General features: G+C 38.1%; 1 protein-coding gene across 2 annotated transcripts in view; it reads right to left on the bottom strand.

The window, feature by feature from the left end:
• The window catches only part of FRMD4B (FERM domain containing 4B), a 253,347-nt gene that overhangs the window by 151,673 nt on the left and 78,660 nt on the right, over nt 1-23,014 (bottom strand). Inside the window, exon 1 of one of the 2 annotated variants that reach the window (XM_034440591.3) lies at nt 14,483-15,123. The exons of the other annotated variant lie outside the window; for it this stretch is intronic. Coding sequence (XP_034296482.2) covers nt 14,483-14,644 — 162 coding nt within the window. The 5' untranslated portion in view covers nt 14,645-15,123. Of the gene's footprint in view, nt 1-14,482; nt 15,124-23,014 lie in introns of those variants that run through there. 2 annotated transcript variants of the gene reach the window in all.

Genomic DNA, 23,014 nt, shown 5'->3' with positions numbered 1-23,014 from the left:
TTTCTAAAATGTAATATTTTGACAGGAAAATCAGTGTTTGTAGCAAAGGAAATGAATAGTAGGCTCAAAATAAATAACATTCCAAATATCAATGAATGAATGCATCTAGAGTAAACAAATGCCTTATCATGCAACTGATTAATTGCATCTCCCTCCCTCCCTCAGCAATTCTTTCAGTCTAAGGAAAATCAAGCATGTTTACTTCCAGTTTGCCGTCTTTTGACGTATGATTTTATTCTCTGTAATTATTAATTGTGAAATCATATTTCTTATTTAATTAAGACCTCCCTAAAATAATAAACTAATGGAACTTAACAAAACAATTGCATATAAATGTCCTTACCTCCAGATCATATCCTTTAGTAGTTTTGAAAAGAACAGCAAAAGATACAATTCTCTCTCCTGAGCCTTTGCGTATGTATTTCCCTGAAACAAGGGAGTTTTGTAGCAAGGACTTTTATAGTTCCAAACTTATTCCGGTACCATTTAATAACTAGGAAATGACCTTAGTGTTGATTGCTTGATTACAGAATGAGAACAAAAGTCCCTCAAAATAAGCTTAGGCAACCCAAGATATTAAAAGATTTGCATAGAAAAAGAACAATCAAACAAAAAAACAAAAAAAGCCACATATTGTTCTTATGTTCCACTAAGATATGGGCCATTTCTAGGCCCAAGTCACAAACAAACTACGGTTCCTGAGCAAATCGCTTTGTATAGGTAGTCCTTGACTGACCACTGTAAATTGAGCCTGGAATTATGGTCGTTAAATCATTGTAGTAATTAAGCAGGTAACCATGTGACTGCGCCCGATTTTATGACTTTTTTCAAAGGGGAAATTAAGGGGTCAATAAGTGAATGCGGCAGTCCTTAAGTAACTGCAGCAATCATTAAGCAAATCAATTTATCCAATAGGCATTGCCAGAAACCAGATCAAAATACCAGAAACCGGCATAAAATGTAGAAAATCATGGCCATGTGACAGTGTTATGGTTGATTGCTCTCAGATATGCCATAACAAATTTTTATTTGATGCTAGCTACCCAGAATTGTGACAAGAGGGTGGCTGTATAAATCATTTTTTTTTAATGAAATACACATATGATATGCCTGGAACAAATTTGACTGATACAAACACAGAAAGACACAGTTGAATTCAAAAGTCCAGAAAATAGGCACATCTTCTCAGCTGAACAAAAGACAAGCACTCTTGCAGGAAACTATTTCTTAATTTAAATGCTACGATTGCTGATTTCTTCTGAGAATTCACAGTTGCTTGTGGAGCACCTGCACCTTTATTGCCATAAAAGAAAATGGAGATCCAGTGTCAGCCAAGCATGCAAAGAAGGCTCAGGTGGACATTTTGATGCCAATATCCAGCTTCTATTTTTTTTTCTTCTCTGCAGCAATTTTCTAGTGATTAGATGACGTCAACAGCTCATCTGCATTTTAGCTTTCACGTTTTAAAAACAAAATACTAATATACTTATTGAGGTGGTTTTAAGTTAGTGCAACTACTTAAAAGTTATAACACAACAAACATTCAAAGATGAAGCAGAAGCCCCGCTAGCTTAAATTTAGAGGTCAAATATTGTACACTGCAATCAAATTGATGTCTTTGTTCCCTCTAAGGAGTTACTGCTTGAACTATGGCAAGACACATTGATTTGAGGTTCAACCCATATTCTGATACCAGTGGTTGAGTAATTGCGACTAGTCAATATTGAAAATATATAAAGGAACTACAAAATAATAACTATTTCACTCTTTCCAATCAAGCCACAATTGTATATCTAGCTTAGCAGCAGCATAATCAACTCTGCAGCATTTCACATCATCTGTCACCTTTATCTATAGATGCCAGGAGCTGAATGTATGAACTTCTATCTGCACACTAGGTGCTTTATCACTGAAGTGGGATCCAGTTCTAGACATGGTCTGAATATATATTCATTACGAGAACACCAAGATAGTAAGGCAGAATTTCTTACAGGAAATTAATGAAGGTGATGCAACTTTAATTGACGACCTCAATTAAAAAAAAACACCTCCCTTTTTACCTCAATATCTCTCTCAAATAAATCTTAAGACTATGGAGAATGTTCTGGCAAGCACCAGAAGAAGCAGCGGAAACTGGAAGTTACTTGTTGAAATCATATCCTATTTATTAATCCCCCAAATAAATGTATTTTATGTTTTTATGCTAGTGCCTTCCCTTTCCTTATTCCCTTCCCTTTCAGAAGTTAATAATGATACCATTCTACTTGTCACAATCATAATGAGCATGGTGGGTGGGTGGGGGTTTGGGGATGTGAAAAAGAAGTTGGAAAATTGGTGTACAGGACTGCTTGAAAAGAAGATATTGACTTAAGAGTCTGCATTTCCTCCGTTCTCCCTTGTGTTCAACTTTCATTTAGTTTATTAGCTTTAATCTGCATAATTAAAGCTTTGCAACCTCTTCTAGAGTCCGCATTCTCATTCTGGCAGAGAATTTTTCCTTTTATACAGCGTAATTGCCCTGGTAAACTCTATAGACACTAAAAAGGAGAGGCACATGGCATTTTTCACTTACTTCCAGCGAAGGGAGAGATATTCTCTAGAATAAAAGTGAAAGGATGACAGTATATTGAACAGGCTCTCCCTAGTGATCTGAGAGGGAACTGGACAGTTGTGGGTTGAAGATTTCATCCAGCAATTTCCCAAATGTATTGCATATAGGTTTGCAAGCTGCTCACCCCATTATATTTGTCCTGAGTACTCCTCAACAATAAAGTTACATTGCCCTGGTTAAATATTAAAATGAAGCATTCTCTAATATTATTTATTCCCCAGACTAAAATCTTATCAATTTTATCATGGGGATAATCTTTCCATTGAAAGATATAACAAGATAGACATTAGTAATCCAACTAAGTAGTAGATTAAAGCAAAAAGTGTATATATCGTATATTTGCTTATGGGATACAATAAATAATTCATCCCGCAACTCAGAGTATTAACCTCTCTATCGTGAATGAGAATGTGCCTGTCACCATCTGTACAGGGGATGACTGGAATTACTAATGTTCAATTATGACGTGGAAATCCCTCCCTCTTAACAATTTAGAATGTAGGCTTTGCTTGAGCAGGATATTGAGAAGGCACAAAATTAATTTTATTCCAGATAAAACTTTAAAGAGGACATTAAATTTAATGGACATAGTTATTTGGGAAACCTATCCGATGGAATTAAATCTTCATATATTCAGACTAATTATGAAAAGATTGTAAAAAAGATGTTGAGACTCTAGAAAGAGTACAGAGAAGAGCAACAAAGATGATCAGGGGGCTGAACTAGCCAAGTTCCCCTGTCAGCTTCCATGGTTATACAGGTAATCTTCGATTTATGACCACTATTGAGCCCAACAATTCTGTTGCTAAGCAAGACAGTTGTTAAATAAATTTTGACCCATGTTATGGCCTTTCTTGCCATGGTTGTTAAGTGAATCACTGCAGTTGGTAAATTAGAAACACCGTTGTTAAGTGAATTTGGCTTCCACATTGACTTTGTCAGAAGGATGATCGCATGATCCCAGGGCACTGCAACTATCATAAATAAATGTCAAATGCCAAGTGCCTGAATTTTGATCATATGAGCATGGGGATGCTGCAACAGTCGTAAGTGTGACAAATGGTCATAAGTTACTTTGTTCAATGCCATTGTAACTTTGAATGGTCTTTAAACAAATGAGTATAAGTCAAAGACTACCCACAGGTGGATTTGAATCTGACTTTCCTTAGTCTTAGTCCAACACCTGAACCATTATGCAATAGCAGATTCTTAAAGTGATCAGTGGGAAAGTAAGCTGATGAAAACCAGTAGTGCCCAAAGGACAAAAAAGAAATGTATAAAATTTCTCTGCTTTTATTCGCCACTTTCTGATGCTCCTAAAATGTTTATTTCTCTTTGAGAACTATCTTTGGGTATATGGACCTGTCAAGGCTGCTAAGATTTAAAACCTAGCTGCTGTTCATTTGCTTCTTTCCTCTGTTCCAAGTTCATTACCAGAGGGAAAATTCAAAACTCAACATCACTGTGTTTTCCCTCAATGCAAGAAGACAGAAATCAGAAAGCAACTAAAGTTCTGCTGAACAAGAGCAGCATAGATGCCTCAGCAAATAAAAGTACTTGAATTAATTAAATAAATATTCTGAATTAACAGCTAGTTCAGGATTCATTGTCTGACATCCTGAAGCGCCTGTAATGTTCTTTATCACAATTTCTGTATCTATACTGATCTTGAAATATAGTTTCAACTTCAGCTCAATAGACCTATGAGAATATCTCTCATCTTTGTCACACCTTTGTTATTCAGCAAGAACACTTATTCCTGCTTTTATGGTATATTTCCTTAACTTGAATTGTACTTTTTACAGTTACTGTAAACTGCATAGATAGTTTTCACTGTTGGGCAGTTTAAAATCTTTAATTAATAAATAAAGCAAGCAAGCAAGCAAGACTCCACTAGGGCTGAATCTTGATCCTTCTGGGAAGAGCCACCATATCCAAAGTCAAAGAGCTGTCCAATTTCTGAGATCATTAGCTGTCAATCAAAAAGAATGTAACTTGATTGCTTAGGGTTATGAATGCACTCTCTGGAGATTTAACATTTGAACTGAGGTTTGAGGAAGCATATTTACTAGAAACCAGCATGGTTTTCTTAAAAAGAGTCTGTACCAAACAAATCTTACTGCTTTTTTGGGGGGGGGAGGGGGGATGAGGGAAATGTCAATGAATGCACCTGGACTTCAGTAAGGCATTTGATAAAGATGACCATAGCCTCCTTCTTAATAAATGGAACCATGTAGTCCCATTACCACATCGGTTTTGCAGTTGGTTGACAAGCTGTATACCACATGTGAGTCTTCATGGATCTATGACTACATGGAGAGAGCTATGCAGTGAGGAATCTCAGAGTTATATACCAGATCTATTGCACATCAACATTTTTATTTAATGACTTAGAAGATGAAGGGATAAAATGGATCTCATCAAATTTGTAGATGACATAAAGCTGGGGTGCAGGGAATGCTATCACCTAAGAATCCGGGCACAAGATTTGATAGGATCTTCGAGAAACTTTGTTGGAAAGTTAAATTTTGATAGTTTGTTGGAAAAAGCCAATGGCCCTTTCCAACAAAATGCAGTTCAACGGTGATAAATGTAGGGTACTACACTTAGATATGTCTGATGCACTGACAGATCTCCAGTACAAGTGCAGTGGTACTCGTAAAGTTCTGGTAAACCACAGATTAAAAGAAGGAGTCAGCAGTGCTCCTTCTTAGTCTGCTGTATGTACACTAGTCACACTTCAACTGGAATACAGTCTCTAGTTCTATTGGCCGCAATACAAGGATAATATTGGAAAGAATGCAGAAAAGAATGCTACAAAGGTAGTGATAGAAAAAATTTGGAGGCCAAATCCTATGAAAATCAGCTAAAGGAACTATGTATGTTTGGTCAGAAGAAGAGAAGATTAAATGGAGACGTGGCTGCAGTGTTCCAATATGAAGGGATGTCACAGGACAAAACCATCGCTGGCTATTGGGGGCGAGTTATTGGCCCCCACGGATAGGGCTCGCAACTTGGGCGTCCTCCTGCACGGATGCACGGCTGTCTTTAGAAGAGCATATGACGGCCGTAGCCAGGGGGGCTTTTTATTAGGCCCGCCTGATTCGCCAGTTGCGTCCCTTTCTGGATCGGGATTCCTTACGCACAGTCACTCAGGCACTCGTCACTTCCCGCCTGGACTACTGCAATGCTCTCTACATGGGGCTCCCCTTGAGGAGTACCTGGAGGCTCCAACTGGTGCAGAATGTGGCCGCGCGGGGGATTATGGGAGCGAAGGGTCGCTCCCATGTGACACCTCTCCTGCGTGAGCTGCATTGGCTTCCAGTGGTCTTCCGGGTGCGCTTCAAGGTGTTGGTTACCATCTTTAAAGCGCTCCATGGCATAGGACCTGGGTACTTGCGGGACCGCCTTCTGCCGCCGATAGCCTCCCACCGTCCAGTACGCTCCCACAGAGAGGGACTCCTCAGGGTGCCGTCGGCCAGGCAATGTCGGCTGGCGACCCCCAGGGGGAGGGCCTTCTCTGTGGCAGCCCCCGCCCTCTGGAACGATTTGCCCCCGGAGATAAGAAGGATATTGGATCTTCGGGTCTTTCGCCGAGCCCTGAAAACTCTTCTTTTCCAGCAAGCAGGGCTGGCGTGAACCCCGCCCCCCTTTTTTAGTTTTTAATGGTTATTAATTGTTTAGTTTTAATTTGTTAATGGGTTTTAATTCGTACTGTTTTAATTCGGGCCAAAGTATATAATTCTTTTAATTAATTTTAAATTTTGTATTGTTATGTATTTTAGTTTTGGCTGTGCACCGCCCTGAGTCCACTAGGAGAAGGGCGGTATATAAATTGAATAAATAAATAAATAAATAAATAAAACAGTATAGATTTATTATCTGCACTGGCTGGGGATAGGACAAGATGATGGATGAAATCTTTAGCGAGAAATTCAAATTTGAAATAAAAAGCAATATCTGACCAGAAATAGTCTGCTTCCTGAAGTTGTGGTTTTTCAAAACAAAAATTGGAGAGCCATTGTCTGAGGATTCTTGCTCTGCAGAAGGTTGAACTAGATTTCTAAAAATCTTTTCAACCTTATGATTCAGTGAAATTTTGGTACAATGTTTGGCTTTTATCGTTCAGAAACCTAACACTAAATGATAAAAATTGACAAGTTCCTTAAAATATTTTCTACAGAATTGGAATGGATGGGTGCAGTTCATTCTACTTCCTATATCATGCAATCTATTTGAGATGGGAACAATCAAAACATATAAAAGAAACAACGATGTGCAAACTGAATTTTGTTAAGAAAACAGTCAAGGAAGATTTTTTTACATGTGAAATTTAATAGCTCTTGTGAACATTAGCCCAGAAAATATGAAGCAATAAACACATGGAAAACGAATGAATAAAGGAATGCCTATTTTGAAAACTGGCACAGTGGTGCCTTTAAGGATATGAGATGAAATTCGGTCAGGAAATAAAATCTATGCCGTTAAGGAAGGAGGAGTAAATACAAAACTTTATTTCATTTCATCTTTTATGGATTTTTTTTTTTTTAACTTTTCCAGGAGCAAAACATGTTATTTCAGGAGCTGAGGTAGAAATATACTTGGCTGAAATGATTGGAAGCTGAATGAGAAAAACTAATTTAACCATAAAATGGCAAGACAAGTTATTGTTGTTGTTTTTGTTTTCAATATTTCAGATTGTGTTTTTATGATTTATAGTTGCTCATCTACTAAAAGGAAAAAGAACTTTGGCACAGACAAGATTGCTTTCAATAAATTTCATTTTTGGAAGAGAACAAGTTGTCTTTGGCATTTTTACAGTCCTTTAGTGTTGCACTGCAGTTTTACAGTTTTCATTTACTAGGTACTCTTGAATGGCAAAGTAAAATTAATTAAAAAATGCCAGATGCAACTTTTTTTGTAACAGAAATGGCAAGTGTGAGCTTGATACCATCTTTCAGAGCTCTATAAAATTCAGGGGCCAGATAACCCATAAGCCCTTATTTGATGGGTGGGGGCTTATGCAGTCCTGCAGTGAATTTAATCCAAAAAGAATCCCAACCTGATAAAGATTAAAGTTGGGTTATTATTATTTTTTTGCACTTTTTTTCAATTATTTTCAACTAGATGAAGGGAGAAAAAATCTTCTTTTTAAAAAAGAAGATTTTGGCAAAATTCTCATCAGAGATATTTATGACGTGTCCAAGTGCTGCCTTAGAATGTCCTGCTCTTTATTGTACAATCATGTTTCCAACACGCTACTGCATTCGTGGCCTGAATCAACTTCCTTCCCTTGATCAGGAAATAGCACTGTAATAAGGGAGGCTACAGAATAATGAAGAGATGTATAACAGAAAGGAAGGAAGGAAGGAAGGAAGGAAGGAAGGAAGGAAGGAAGGAAGGAAGGAAGGAAGGAAGGAAGGAAGGAAACAATAATAGCAAGGCAGCTTGTGACAAAGAATGTTATTAGAAGAATTTATATAATATTTTGTGAAAGAAGTAGAAAAACAGAACCACTTTTTATAAAGAAAAATGGTCTGAAAATTGAAAATCAGATTTCAGCACACTATTACCAAAAACACCAATTGCTTCTTTGCCTATTTCAAAATTACTAGTAGTATTTATTTTTAAATCTACTCCCAATTATATCTCTTTTTGGAAATAGGTTAAAACATTTTTTATTTGCCACAGAAATTTAAGTGGTAATGGTATCTCTACTTGCTCAATCTTTTTTATAACTTTGTTTTTCTATTTGATTAGGGATGTTGTTTTACATTGTATTTATACTAGCATAAATAATTTTAAATGTATTTTATACAATGTCTTCTGGACAAATCCCATTAGGAGAAACCTACACTTTTTTCAGAATTATGACAAAAGAATTCTAATTTGTATGTCATAATTAATTTTCAACACAGACTTGTAATGTTTCAAACCAGAGTTTGGGGTTTGAAGGAAATTGTGAGTTAAAGGCTTTTTAACACTCATTTGTCTTTCTAGTATGGATATTTGAAGCCTTAATAATTTTTCTGTTAATTCTGGAGGAGTGGGGGAATCATTGTAAAGACATTCTCCCTTTTTGAGCAATTTCATTTTGGGAAATGTATTCAGGGTGGAGTGGTAAAGGAAATGTAACGTTGCAGGTGTCCAGGCTAACTAGATTTGAATTACAGGAAACAGAAATAATGTAGGCTATTTCCTTCTTTATTCCTCTGTTCCAAGTTATTAATTCAGCAAAATGTGTACATTTCAGAGTTTATATTCTGAATTTGAGGATTTTGTCAGTAGTTTCTCCATCTGACCTGGAAGAATCTACCTTCCAGATTTTAGTATATATTTATTCCAATTTATCATTATATGGACTGCAGTCTCTAAAATAGAACAAGGATGGTCTTCACCACAATTCAAACTATTAAGGCACAGTTTATTTGCTGGTTCTTCATGCCTCTAATTTAATTTCATCCCTCTAGTCTTTAATTTGGGGCACTGCTCCAGGATAATACAATAGATTTATGCTTCAATGTTCAGACTGCATTTGTTTGTTTGTTTATTGTACATGCTATCTATCTCACTATCCAATGAATGACTTCCATTCATCTACTGAATATTTTCATTAAAAAAAAAAGCTTTAACACAGTCACCAATAACATTAATTTGGAGAAAAACCATAGCCAAAGAATGTCAAATAACAGTAGGGATACATATGACTTTTAACAGACACTATAGATACCCCCTTCCAACAATAGGAACAAGACATTGTTGTTGTTAGTTGCGAAGTTGTGTCCTACCCATCGTGACCCCATGGACAATGTTCATGGGATCCAGGTTTTCATGTCCTCTACCATCCTCTGGAGTCCATTTAAGCTCACGCCGACTACTTCAGTGACTCCATCCAGCCACCTTGTTCTCTGACGTCCCCTTCTTCTTTTGTCCTCAATCTTTCCCAGCATTAGGCTCTTCTCCATTGCAGTCCAAGCGACTCACAGGAGTCTTCTCCAGCACCATAGTTCAAAGTCCTCAATTCTTTGGCGCTCAACAAGACATTAAGGTAGTTTTAAATGTTCATAATGAAAACAAGCAAATTTAGGGAAGTTCCATATTTTTTTGGAGCGCATTTCAAGAGGTATGCTCGAAAATAAAGTTTATACCATTCCTATCAAAATAAAAGTTTTCTAGTATCAGTATGGCAGACCATCAGTTGATAATGCACTGGAGAGGATGCTTTATATACACAAGCATGCTCACTTTCATATATGCCAATACTAATTCAAATTATACCTGTCCAGGTTCCCTTCTTATTCTCCTATTTCAATCCTACCATTTACACCACTCTAACTCTCTATCTCTGCCGTGATTGATCAGGACAAGTGTTTAAGCTGACACGAACTGTTTAAAGACATAGCAGATTCAGATAAGTGATAGATTTGGGCCATCCCTTCATGAATGAAACATAAGCACAAACACTTTGCAACGATCTTACGCATTAACTGAACTGTTTCTTAACATCAATAAATATCTAAACATAAGAAGCGTTGAATATTGACTATTTCTTTGATACCACGTTAAATGTATTATAGAAACCAGAGGAGCCAATATTAATGGGTAAAAAAAATTGTCACTGAAAAGTCTGAGAATATTTGCAAAGTATAAAAGTAATCTCTTCTAGGAAAATGTGTCATGAGGTGTATATAAATAACATTCTTAGAGATTCCTAAGCTTCAGCCTTGGATTTGGGAGTTGAGCCAAATCCTAATACTATTAGCACGAACTCTTATTGAGTTGTAAAAGACTCTGCTGGGGCTACAAAGACTTCTCTGGGCCAATTTTTCCATTATCCTATTTCTGCCTCTTTGAGGGGTCTTTGGTGTTTTCTGCGCTTGGCTGTTTTCTTGCTCAAACTAGGTAACATCATCAGTATTAGTCTGGTGCTGATGTTACTTACTTTGGGTAATGAAACATGTGCAAGAAAACAACTAAGCTCAGAAAGCACCAACGGCCCCTCATTTCAACTCTGAGCTACAAATATTCTTCTTTTTCAGCTTCTTTCTTTTGAATTCTGAAAAATGTTGAGTCTTACTATTGATTTTGTCCTGCTCTATATAAATCTGTTAACTGTTCTTTGCCAGTCCTGATTTTTCTCTCAAATTGGAATCTGTTACTTGGAAGAGAATGGTCATCTTGGGTGGTATACTCATTTTTTGTTATTGCAAAGAAAAATAAGTCCAACCAGGAAAGTTTTAACTTTTTCGTTAACTTTACAATGAAGCACCTGCTTTGAGAGATCCATGGATGGGCATTCAATTTGAATGATCTCTTCAGTTCTCTATTAGGAAGATCAACTCTATAGAGCAATATCTAACAGTTGAATTCAAAAACATGGAGGCCATCTGCTTATTTACTCTTCAGATAAACTGTAAAACTTCTGATGCTTATACAGATGTGTAGCACCTGTAAAGCAATTTTAAAATTAGTACAAATATGGCTTCTGGTTGTTGTTGTTGTTTTCTCAACTCAAGAGAATACTGGAAAGAAATTATGTAAAGAGACTTGAGTCTTCCATCTGAACATCAGGAAGGTAACTCTCTGATAACAGAACAGACCTGAATCATATTTAGGGAAGAGCAAAAACTGGCAAAAGAAAAGGCATATTCAAAACTGACCCAGATCTGGACAAAGACTACAGAAGGATAGCATTACAGAAAAAAAAATCCCTCAGCGCAGCCATATAAAAAAGGATAAAAGTGCACTGTGAAATTCTTTTCTGGAATGTGTTCTCTTCTCTCTCTTTTGTTCTAGTGACAATGTCACAAAGCAAATATTAGTAGTACTTTAAGTTATTATGCACTTTCAAGAAGAGCAACAAAGATGATTAGGTGACTAGAGGATAAAACATATAAAGAACAGTTGCTGAAATTGGGTATGTCTAGTTTAATGAAAAGAAGGACTAGGGGGGGCATGATAGCAGTGTTCCAATATCTCAGAAGCTGCCATAAAGAAGAGGGAGTCAAGCTATTCTCCAAAGCACCTGAGGGTAGGAGAAAGAAGCAATGGGTGGAAACTAATCAAGGAGAGAAGCAATTTAGAACTAAGGAGAAATTTTCTGACAGTTAGAACAACTAATCAGTAGAACAACTTGCCTCCAGAAGTTGTAAATGCTCCCAACACTAGAAGTTTTTAAGAAGAGATTGGACAACCATTTGTCTGAAATGGTATAGGGTTTCCTGCCTAAGCAGGGAGTTGGACTAGAAGCCCTCCAAGGTGCCTTCCAACTCTGTTATTCTGTTCTGTTCTGTTCTGTTCTGTTCTGTTCTGTTAAGACAGTACAGACATATAACAAAATAATAACTGAAACAATAATGCATTACAGGCAGTTCTTGACTTACAACCACATTTGAACCAGGAACTTTGGTCATTAAGTAACGGTAGTTGCTCACATGACTGGGCTCAATTTTATTACTGCTTTTATGACAGCCACTAAGCAAGTGGCTGTGGTCATTAAATGAATCACAAGATCATAAGTCTGAATCCAGCTTTTCCAATGGACCTTTTTTTTTTTTGCTGATCATATGACCACGAGACACTGACCACTGGTCATAAATGCAAGCTGGTTGCCAACCACATGTTCACAGGGTGGTGAAGCAATCAAATTTTCAAGGACGGGTCATTAGTAACTTTTTTTTTTAGTCCAGTCAGAAGTCGGCAACTACCTGTACAAAGACTCAGAGTCATCTCTGAGTAAGCAATTTGGAATTTTACATTTTTCTCAGGACCTGAATCCATCTACCTCTGCACATCTTTTTGGTACAATATCACTTGGGCCACATTCCAAAAATCATGTCCTATGTGCTTTCTCAACTTTGTTTAAGCCTCTAATTCACTTACTAGTTAGCATGTGTCTGATAGAGAGAAGTTAAAGGCAGAAATTTCCTTCAACCGAGCATATATGCTAGTGACTACATAAAGACATCCATGTCCAGGCAACAATATGATTGATGCTTGACTTCACCTAGGGTGTTTACAGTATATAGTCTATATATACAGTATGTAGGACTGCAAACTTATATTTTGTCACATCCTGAAAAAAATGATTCTAATTAAAAAATAAATCAAAGACCATTTGTTTCCGCATCCTTATCTGATTAACATTGTCCGAACTGTCTTTTTCCATAAGGATACAACACACCTAGGGACACAGTGGCTCAGTGGCTAAGATGCTGAACTTGTCGATCGAAAGGTCGGCAGTTCAATGGTTCAAATCCCTAGTGCTGCGTAATGAGGTGCGCTCCCGTTACTTGTCCCCAGCTTCTGCCAACCTAGTAATTCGAAAGCACGTAAAAAATGCAAGTAGAAAAATAGGGACCACCTTTGGGGTCTGGGACCACGCTGTGGGAAGGTAACAGCATTCCGTGTGCCTTTGGCGTTTAGTCATGCCAGCCACATAACCACAGAGACATCTTTGGACAGTGCTGGCTCTTCGGCTTTGAAATGGAGATGAGCACCACCCCCTAGAGTCAGGAACGACTAGCACATATGTGTGAGGGGAACCTTTACCTTTACAACACACCTGTTTTCACCAAATACTAGAAGTTGTATAATCTCAAGAAGTTCCTTTCTAAACCACCAACAATTCTTTTTTAAAGCCAAAGACACGCACACATATGAAAATATAGACTGTCACAGAAGTTCCATGGAAATTGTATAGAACCTGAACATCCATAAAGGAGAATATTTGTAGTTCAGGGTTGAAATGAGGACTCCCTGGTGCTCTTTGAGCTTGGCTGTTTTCTTGCAGACATTACATTAGGTAACAAACTAGGTAAAAGTGCACTTATGATGTTACCTAGTTTGGGTAAATGAAACATCTGCAAGAAAGCAGCCAAATTCAGAGAGCATCAATACTGCTCAGACTGACATCTGATTTTATCATCTATTTTAAAAAGAGTTCATTTGAAAGGATCTTATGGGATGATATGACCCAACAATATGAAACTGTTCCTGAATAAAAACGACAATTCTACTTTTTTTCTTTTCCACCTTTTGATCACTGATCTTCCGACTAGATAGAATAACTACAAATGGGATAAGAAACAGAGGAAGAGCATGAGATGTTTTGAAACAATTTATTATTCAGGAAACAAGAATAATTTGCAGGAGGATGGAGAAAAGGATTAGTGAGTATAAAACAAATTTCTCCTGCCACTGCATTTAGCTCACTCACTGCATGCTTACTTGATGGAAACTCAACAAGTCCCATTAGTTCAGGTCAACACCTTAAGTAGCAAGGGACGGCAAACTTGATGAATGGCATTGAGACAGAAAGCAGAATCAATCCCAATTAATACTTTTAAATCAACACGGGAGGGAATTTTGTCATGCCAAGAATTTTTTTTTCATTTTTTTTAAAAAAGGAAGATGTGGAACACAAACCTAAGATCTCCTCACCGCTTGTCTTAAGACAGTGGTTCTCAACCTGTGGGTCGGGACCCCTTTAGGGGTCGAATGACCCTTTCACAGGGGTCGCCTAAGACCATCGGAAAACACATATTTTCAATGGTTTTAGGAATAATTTTATGGTTGGGGGTCACCACAACATGAGGAACTGTATTAAAGGGTCGCAGCATTAGGAAGGTTGAGAACCACTGTCTTAAGAGGACATGCATGGAAAGTATAAATCTGAAAGCAGAATATGTGTCTTTCAAAGCAGAGATCCGAGGCACGTCTTTCATTCAAGAGTGTCCCACAGGTGAATTGGTCAACCTGTTTCAGACTGGAGTCTCTGCTTTCCCCTTTCCCCCCATTCTAGCTGTGCATCAGGAAATCAACCAACCAACCAACCAACCAACCAACCAGAATAGCTGAATATTGGTTTACCTGGTAAAGGTCCCTTACCCCACACCACGTGCTCAGGGTTTGGTGGCAGCCCCTCACTCTTTGCGTGTACCATCTCCGGAGTGCCGAGATGGTTAAGTTCCAGACGAAACGGCTGCCGCTAAAAAGGAAATCTTCCACTCCACACATGAAAACCGAAGTCATGGTCTCCGATCGGCTGCTTCGGAGCCTCAGTCCAACAAGCCACGCTGCTTCCTTGCCTCGAGTCTCTCAGATATATATATATATATATATATATGTATTCAGATTTGACAAAAAAGAAAAAGAAAAAAGCTCCAAACTTCTGCTAAGGCAGGCAGGCGCCTTTTATACCGCGCAGCACGGGAAAGAGTGGCGATGGGGTGTGGGAGGTGTGTGAGGTCAAGCCATCCAGACACAAACTCGCCTTTCTCCCTCTTGTTTCCTGGGCAGACTGGCGTGGCTTCAAGTCCGGCCAACGGCTGCGGTGGCTCCTCCTGACTAGGAGCGCACAGAGCAGCCTTGTGCCCTTCGGAACAGCTTAAGAGAAGATAAATCTGCCTTTAAGCTTCTGGAGCTACCAGTGTGGGCTCTAATTACACGTTTAACCCATTTCTGGAGTGCACGCCTCTTCCCCGGTCCCTCATCTGAACGCTGAACACTCTGGGGCGTGCGAGTGCGTGTGCACGAGAGCCACAAAACAATCCCTTTCAAGTAATTCAATACGCTTCCCTCTGGTGCCCTCCGTGGGGGAAGCTCGTTCCGCGTTTGAGACCCCTCTTAAACTGCATCTCCAGCACCTTTCTTTCTTTTCTCCGTTCAGTCTTTCCCCCCTATCTGTTGCATGCAAACAACTTCAAAACCGTTTGATTAAAAAAAAAAAAAAGACGGTATCCTTTCCCTCCCTTCCCGTCCGCCGATTTTAATTCTTAAAAAAAACCCATTGAGTCCATCCCAATGAAAACAAGGTGACAAGTTTCTGAAGCCCGTATAAAACTCACTCGGAACATTATATTCCTGACTTAAAAGGGAATTAACTCCGATCCCCTCCACCCCCTATTGAAACGAAGGATAATCCTATTAATGCAGCGCGAGGAAAAAACAGAAGCTGAGCCTTTACCTCAGTGCAGACTGAGGTAAATAAACACTTTGGGAAATGGCAGCCCCAAGAGAATCGCAGGATTCCCTCTGTAGTTGGCATAAAATTAAGCCGCGCTGCGGAGCCCTTTGGAGAGTTCAATCCACAGCGCCAGAAAACGTCTTTCATTGTATAGGCAATTCCTTACAAAGGATCTGATGGGGAATAGAGTTTGTTTGATGCTGGCAGAGTTGAAGGAAAATTTTTTAAAAAAGAATTTACACAGAATCTAGATTTTTTTCCCCCCAACTAATTCTTCACTAGGAGTCCGCTAAGGAGAGAAAAGTTTTTGCCTTTTATTATTCATGAAGTTAGGAAGCTGTTGTTGCCTTAAGAGAGAGGAGGAATAGGAGTCTGGACAGAGCAAGGCAACTTTTCAGGAGGAATCAAAAATAAAAGAATTGGCTGAAGAATACCAATTGTCATAAAGATGGTTAGTATCACAAAAGCGCTACATTCAATTTGCCAGAAAATTTGGAAAACTCAACAGCGGCCACAGAATTGGAAAAGGTCAGTTTACATTCCAATTCCAAAGAAAGGCAATGCCAAAGAATGTTCAAACTATCGCACCATTGCACTCATTTCACATGCTAGTAAGGTTATGCTTAAAATCCTACAAGCTAGGCTCCAGCAGTATGTGGATTGAGAACTACCAGAACTACAGGCAGGATTTCGAAGAGACAGAGGAACTAGAGATCAAATTGCCAACATATGCTGGATCATGGAGAAAGTTAGGGAGTTCCAGAAAAACATCTACTTCTGCTTCATTGACTATGCTAAAGCCTTTGATTGTGTGGATCACAACAAACTGTGGCAAGTTCTTAAAGAGATTACCAGACCATCTTATCTGTCTCTTGAGAAACCTATATGCGGGTCAAGAAGCAACAGTGAGAACTGGACACAGAACCACTGATAGGTTCAAAATAGGGAAAGGAGTCCGGCAAGGCTGTATACTGTCACCCTGCCTATTTAACTTATATGCAGAGCACATCATGTGAAAGGCGGGGCTAGATGAATCAAAAGTTGGAATTAAGATTGCCGGGAGAAATATCAACAACCTCAGATAAGCAGATGATACCACTCTAATGACAGAAAGTGAAGAGGAACTAAAGAGCCTCTTGATGTGGGTGAAGGAGAGTGCAAAAGTTGGCTTGGAACTCAACATTAAGAAAACTAAGATCATGGCATCCGGCCCTCTCAATTCCTGGCAAATAGATGGGGAAGAAATGGAGGTAGTGACAGATTTTATTTTCCTGGGCTCCAATATCACTGCAGATGGGGACTGCAGCCCAGAAATTAAAAGATGCTTGCTCCTGCAAGTCCCTTGGACTGCAAGGTAATCAAATTCGTCAGTCCTAGAGGAGATCAACCCTGACTGCTCTTTAGAAGGCCAGATCCTGAAGATGAAACTCAAATACTTCGGCCACCTAATGAGAAGGAAGGAGTCACTGGAGAAGAGCCTAATGCTGGGAAAGATTGAGGGCAAAAGAAAAAGGGGATGACAGAGAATGAAGTGGCTGGATGGAGTCACAGAAGCAGTCGGCGTGAACTTAAATGGACTGTGGTAGAGGACAGAAAGACCTGGAGGAACGTTTTCTATGGGGTTGCGATGGGTCGGACATGACTTCGCAACTAACAACAACATCACAAACTTAATTAATAGATACTGCAAAGGCCCATGCCGTTCTTCTGGTGAATGCTAGCTTTAGATGTTTATTTGCTTGCACAACAGTGCTACTTATTTGCTTACAACAACATGCCTCAAAGAAAAAAGAACAAGACCACAGAATCTTATTTAATGGTTAAAATACATCAATTAAAAAATTAATCTATGACTCACCTATCAAGGTTATTCAACTGGATCCTCACATGTTGTAAAGGAGAGACTTGTAGAATATTGTACAAATGCAGTACAACCACTTGGTTCAACATATATCAAATTCCCACTCCCACTGGGTTAATGAGTGTGGGAGCTGGGTAATCGAGTATGTTTGGAGAACACCAGATATGAAAGACTGCAATAAGGCAGGATCCGTTTTTTAAAGAATGAAGATAAAGGATGAATTTTTAAGGGGAACTCTTAATTCAAAGTCATATTTTAAAAAATAGTTTGCGAATGTAAGTAGTCCAAGACTTAGTCATGTGACATGTGCCCAGGGCTATTTTCAACAGTGAGCAGAGAAAGGAAAAGTATATGAGGCTAGATCTGAACAGTCAGGATATTAATATTTAATTAAGTAAAATGAATAATGAAAGCAAGCACTGACCAATCATATGCTTCCTTCAAGTTCAGAAGAAAGTTAGCACATTCCCACGTTTCTGTTTTTGTTTCTCCCCTTCAAAATGAATACATATTGCTTGTGTTTTTATATGTAGCTTTTTCTCTCTTTTTGTAAGTGCTTGCAGACATATTCATGCCACTTTCTCATCGAGTAGGGCACTTCAAAGAAGAAAAAGGAACCATTAAAAAGATAATCTTCTCCCTTTTTAAATGTAAATTTTAATTTGTTTTTAAATTATGGGGTATTTTAAATTTGTCTCAGCCAAATTATTTAATTCGTTTTTATTTTATTTTAAACTTTTGTATTTTTGTGTTTTATATTGTGGCTGTTCACCGCCCTGAGTCCTTCGGGAGTAGGGCGGTATAGAAATTTAATAAAATAAATATAAATAAATAAATAAATAATTTTATCAATTCCAAAATTTTTCTGAAGTTTCATTTCATATAGAGTTAATACGTAAGTCTTAAATACCAAGAATTCTGGTTTCTTTTCATTTATGTACTAACCTTAGAATTATCAAATAATGAGAAACTATTCCAAAGTAGTTTATCGCAAGCATGGAAATTGTTCTGCTGAATTTTGGCAGCAGGTTAATGGGAGTTGGGGTCTTCTAGGGTCCAGGTAGATATTATAATAATAATCTCACAGCAGTTCAGTTACAGAATAACTCTACATACCCGTGATGTCAGACCTATGGCACATGTGCCAGAGGTGGCACGCAGCGCCCTCTCTGGGCACGTGAGCAGTCGCCCCAGTTCAGCTCCGCTGCACATGTGCGTGTGCCTCCCACCGGCCAGCTGGTCTTTGGGTCTCTGCCACACATGTGGGGGGGCACATGTGGGGGGGTACCATGTGCACATTGCATTTTGGGGTTTCGGGCGTGTGCGTGTGCTTTGGGCACTCTGTCTGGAAAAGGTTAGCCATCACTGCTATATACCTACTCAGAAAACAGTTCACTAAAGCTTACTCCAAGATAAATAAACATTTTCATAAACTAAAAGCCCTTTTTAATTCATTTGGTCAGCTTTATATAACAGCTGGAAAGTAAGGTGTCTCTGCACAAATACATGCAGGCATGAGAAAGAACAACTTATGATTCCTCACCATCCGAGCTAGCACACTGCAACCTAGTATGGAAAGCAACTTTATTTTGACTGTACAAATTTCCATCACTGCTATGTGATAGAAATTGATACAAAGTCCAGAATAATTAAAGTAGAAAGCAGTTCAAGATAAGAAAAACAAAACATAAATATGGTCAAGTGACACATGAGTCTATGTTTGGGTCTACCTTGTGGTATTCACATCTCACTGTTATTCATCTGCATAATCTTATCCTTTGCCCTATTGGGGAAAGCAGGCAAAATGGCCACTTATGCATTTTCTAGGTTCCTCACCCACCGACACAAATCCCTCATACTTACAGGTAAATTCACTAATTGTCAGGATTCCAAGTTACACCCCTAACGAAAGAAGACTCCGAGCCTTGAGTTTCTTCAGAATTCTATTTTATTAGAGATGTTTTATTGGCACATCTGGGAAAACCTGAATCTGAAAGTTTCCAGGTTTTCCGCACCCAAAAGAAAGTTCAAGTCTCTGCCCAGCATCCACATGTCCATCACATGATTCAATCAGGCACTATCCAAAACTGGAGATGCTCCCAGGTCCAACCTCCTAGGTGCAGGGCAAGATGGCCTTGACTTTCTGAGAAAGGAATGTTATTATGACTACATATCACCCATGCTCTATACAATCCCCCCTCCCAGTTTTCCACAGCAGAAAATGTGGCAGGCCTGAAGGCCCAAATGTAAAAGATGGCTTCCAGGTCGGACACTAATATTGGACAGCCTAAAAGAAGTCAGAACCAAATCACGTCTGAATGGTCCATGAGTCATCAAAAATCAATCGCAACTCAAAAATAACTTGACATTCTGGTTAGCAATTAATCTACTTGTAGATATTTTGAGCACACTTTAGAAAAGATTCTTTGCTTTGATGGAGGTCACTGTTCTTTTTTTAGAGAAAAATCTTAAAAGGAATACTGACTCATATTATGAGATGGGCATCTTAAAAGCAGAGAAAGAGCTAGGATGCCGAAAAGATAGAAAAAGGCTTAGTATAATTATGTCAGTGGGGTAGGTGGAAGAAGATCAATGGGAGGTATACATCACTTTGAAAAGACTGAAAACACCAGAAAAAAATGGCTGTTCCATATTTTTTGAACTTCAGCCAGAAGATGAGCACTCTGTCTGATATTAGTTCAACAGATTGCATTTAAGAAAATAACTAGCTTTATTTTATTAAATGTCATAATTACGAACAAAATGATATAAATATAGAAGACAATGTAGGGAAGAAAATTGGAATTGGAGGAGAAAAAAAAGAAATATCTCTAAAGTTTGCTAATCATAGATCATAGATTATAGAATTTTATTGGCCAAGTGTGATTGGACACACAAGGAATTTGTCTTGGTGCATATGCTCTCAGTGTACATAAAAGAAAAGATACGTTCATCAAGAATTCTATGGTACAATACTTAATGATAGTCATAGGGTACAAATAAGGAAACAATATCAATATAAATTGTAAGGATACAAGTAACAAAATTACAGACATTTTAACTGGAAGGAGATGGGTGATAGGAACGATGAGAAGATTAATAGTAGTGCAGATTTAGTAAATAGTTTTGACAGTATTGAAGGAATTATTTGTTTAGCAGAGGGATGGTGTTCTGGAAGAAACTATTCTTGTGTCTAGTTGTTCCAGTGTGCAATGCTCTGTAGCATCGTTTTGAGGGTAGGAGTTGAAACAGTTTATGTCCAGGATGTGAGGGGTCTGTAAATATTTTCACAGCCCTCTTTTTGACTCGTGCAGTATACAGGTTCTCAATGGAAGGCAGGTTGGTAGCAATTGTTTTTTCTTCTAATGATTTTATCCAACCAATCTGAGTGCCTCATTATGTTCTTGAATTCTTCAGTCCACTGTCCCAACACATCGGGTAAACACCAGTTGAGAGAAGGCTGTTTATACATTTTTTTAATCACCATGCAGCATTTGGTTGATTTTCTTATCATTAGTTTGCTTTATAAATTGTACATATTCTGTACTCATTTGAACAATATTGGGAATGATACCCTATACCTTTTTTTGCCAATTAAACCAGCAGAGATGAAAATATTTCCGAAATGTGGAAAGTATGACTGTGTACATGCATCAAAAGTGACTTAGAAGATATATTTCAAATCTTCCATGAGTGCAGTTCTGTTTGATGCTAATTAAAGCAGCTATGTCTTTTTTCAGGCTTCCATCTGTGTATATGAGATCTAAAGGACCTGGCCCAAATCTTTATAAAAGTGTGCACAATCTGAGCATGTTCAGTATGTTCTGATCTTTGTCAACTCCCAGGGTCCCTGGTTATCTCTCTGCTTCCTTCAAGTTGTCTAATAGGGAAAACCACCTCATTTTTTTCTTTCTCACCCTTTGTTCATATCCCACAATTTGCTGAAAATATTAAAATTGTGATGTTTATAAACAAAGGGACTTTTTTTTTGTCATGGTAAATTAAAGAGAATCAAGATGCAAGATAAATATAGGAAGTAAGAGGGAAGAGGTCAAGAGGAACAGAAAAACCAAGACAGGTGTGGTTGGGTGGGGTTAATAATATTCTCAGGGAAAGAACTCTGAGCAGTTTAAAGAGCAAAAATCAGTTTTGACGTGGTGGAAGCAACGATGGCTTCCAAGATATTGTGAAGTATGAATGATGTTGGAATCAGATTTAGCTAGGCTTCCTTTTCTTATTCCTTGCCTTTAATTTCTTTGCCTTGTTATTTTTATCCACTTTCTGAGCTTTGCACAACATTGCTTACCTTAAAAGAGAATAATACAAATCTGTATATATGTATGCCTATATGTATAAAAGAATAAACTAATAAATCCCAAACCCCCTTGTGTTTCAATATTTTATTTCAGCCATTAATAAACTCCATACACATTTCTGCCTTCTTTATGATCTTTTTGATATTTTATACATTTCCAAAATACCCAGGGCACCTCACACTCTCGATTGTGCCCCACTGGTACAAAGGACACCCATGGTTATGCCTGTTAAATTATTTCACAGTGATTATCATCAGGATCACAAGAGGTCCCTTTCTCAGAAATTGGATGGAGACAGCTGGAAAGGAAGAAATGATAAAACCTTATTGGGCTTAGCTTGACACTACCTGACCATTCAACCTGAAGAGTATGCAATCTCCCAGCCCAGATGGTTTGAGTGAGCTTGTTTATTTAGCCTGCTGACTCCTGGTTGTTTACAATAACAGTGAAACCCACACACAGAATAAAAATTTAGTCCAGTAAGATCCAATAAACAACCATCAACTGCTATCTCAATCCCAAGAAGATTTCCCCCCTCCCCCCATAAAAATAACTTGGTCTTTTAGTAGAGAAAATATAGCTGCAGTCCAGAAGATACTTTAATCATATCAATGCTGGAATCTTACACCAATTTCCTTGAAGCTCCATTAAAGATAAGGGCACTGGATATTCATATCTAGAATCATGCTGTTTATCCAAATGACCTCTAGCATGCTTCATTGCACTGTATTGCAACTATTAATATCTTTTTGGAACTCATATTTATTATCCTTCAAAAAATATTTTGATATATCAAGATAATGCCAAGAAAAAGCAAGGTTTGGCTGTTTTTTGATACCTGGTTTACATTTCATAGATGCATAGCTAAATTATATTTTAGTCTCATGCCAATGTAATAAATGATGAATGTTATTACTGCTTTTCATTCCACCCCTAGAGAGGATCCTTGGATAAAATGGGCAGCCTTCACTGTAGATCACATTTTGCTCTAATTATGATATTATGTGAAAATATGTTTGGTCTAGTGATTAAGGCACTGAGCTGGAAACCAGGAAACTGTGAGTCTTAGGCCTGAAAGCTGGATGAAAACGAGCATATTGACTTTGATAGATGATGAGGATGAATTTTTAACATACACTATATAAGAGATAAATATCATCTATCAGATGTAATTCAGTGGCAATATTTATACTGCTCAAAAAAATAAAGGGAACACAAGCAGAAGACATCCAAGATCTGAATGAATGAAATAGCCTTAT

The sequence above is a fragment of the Pantherophis guttatus genome, chromosome 2, assembly GCF_059756535.1.
Source record: "Pantherophis guttatus breed Tessera chromosome 2, ASM5975653v1, whole genome shotgun sequence".
Lineage (NCBI taxonomy): Eukaryota > Metazoa > Chordata > Lepidosauria > Squamata > Colubridae > Pantherophis > Pantherophis guttatus.
This window is presented reverse-complemented; position numbering and strand designations above follow the sequence as displayed.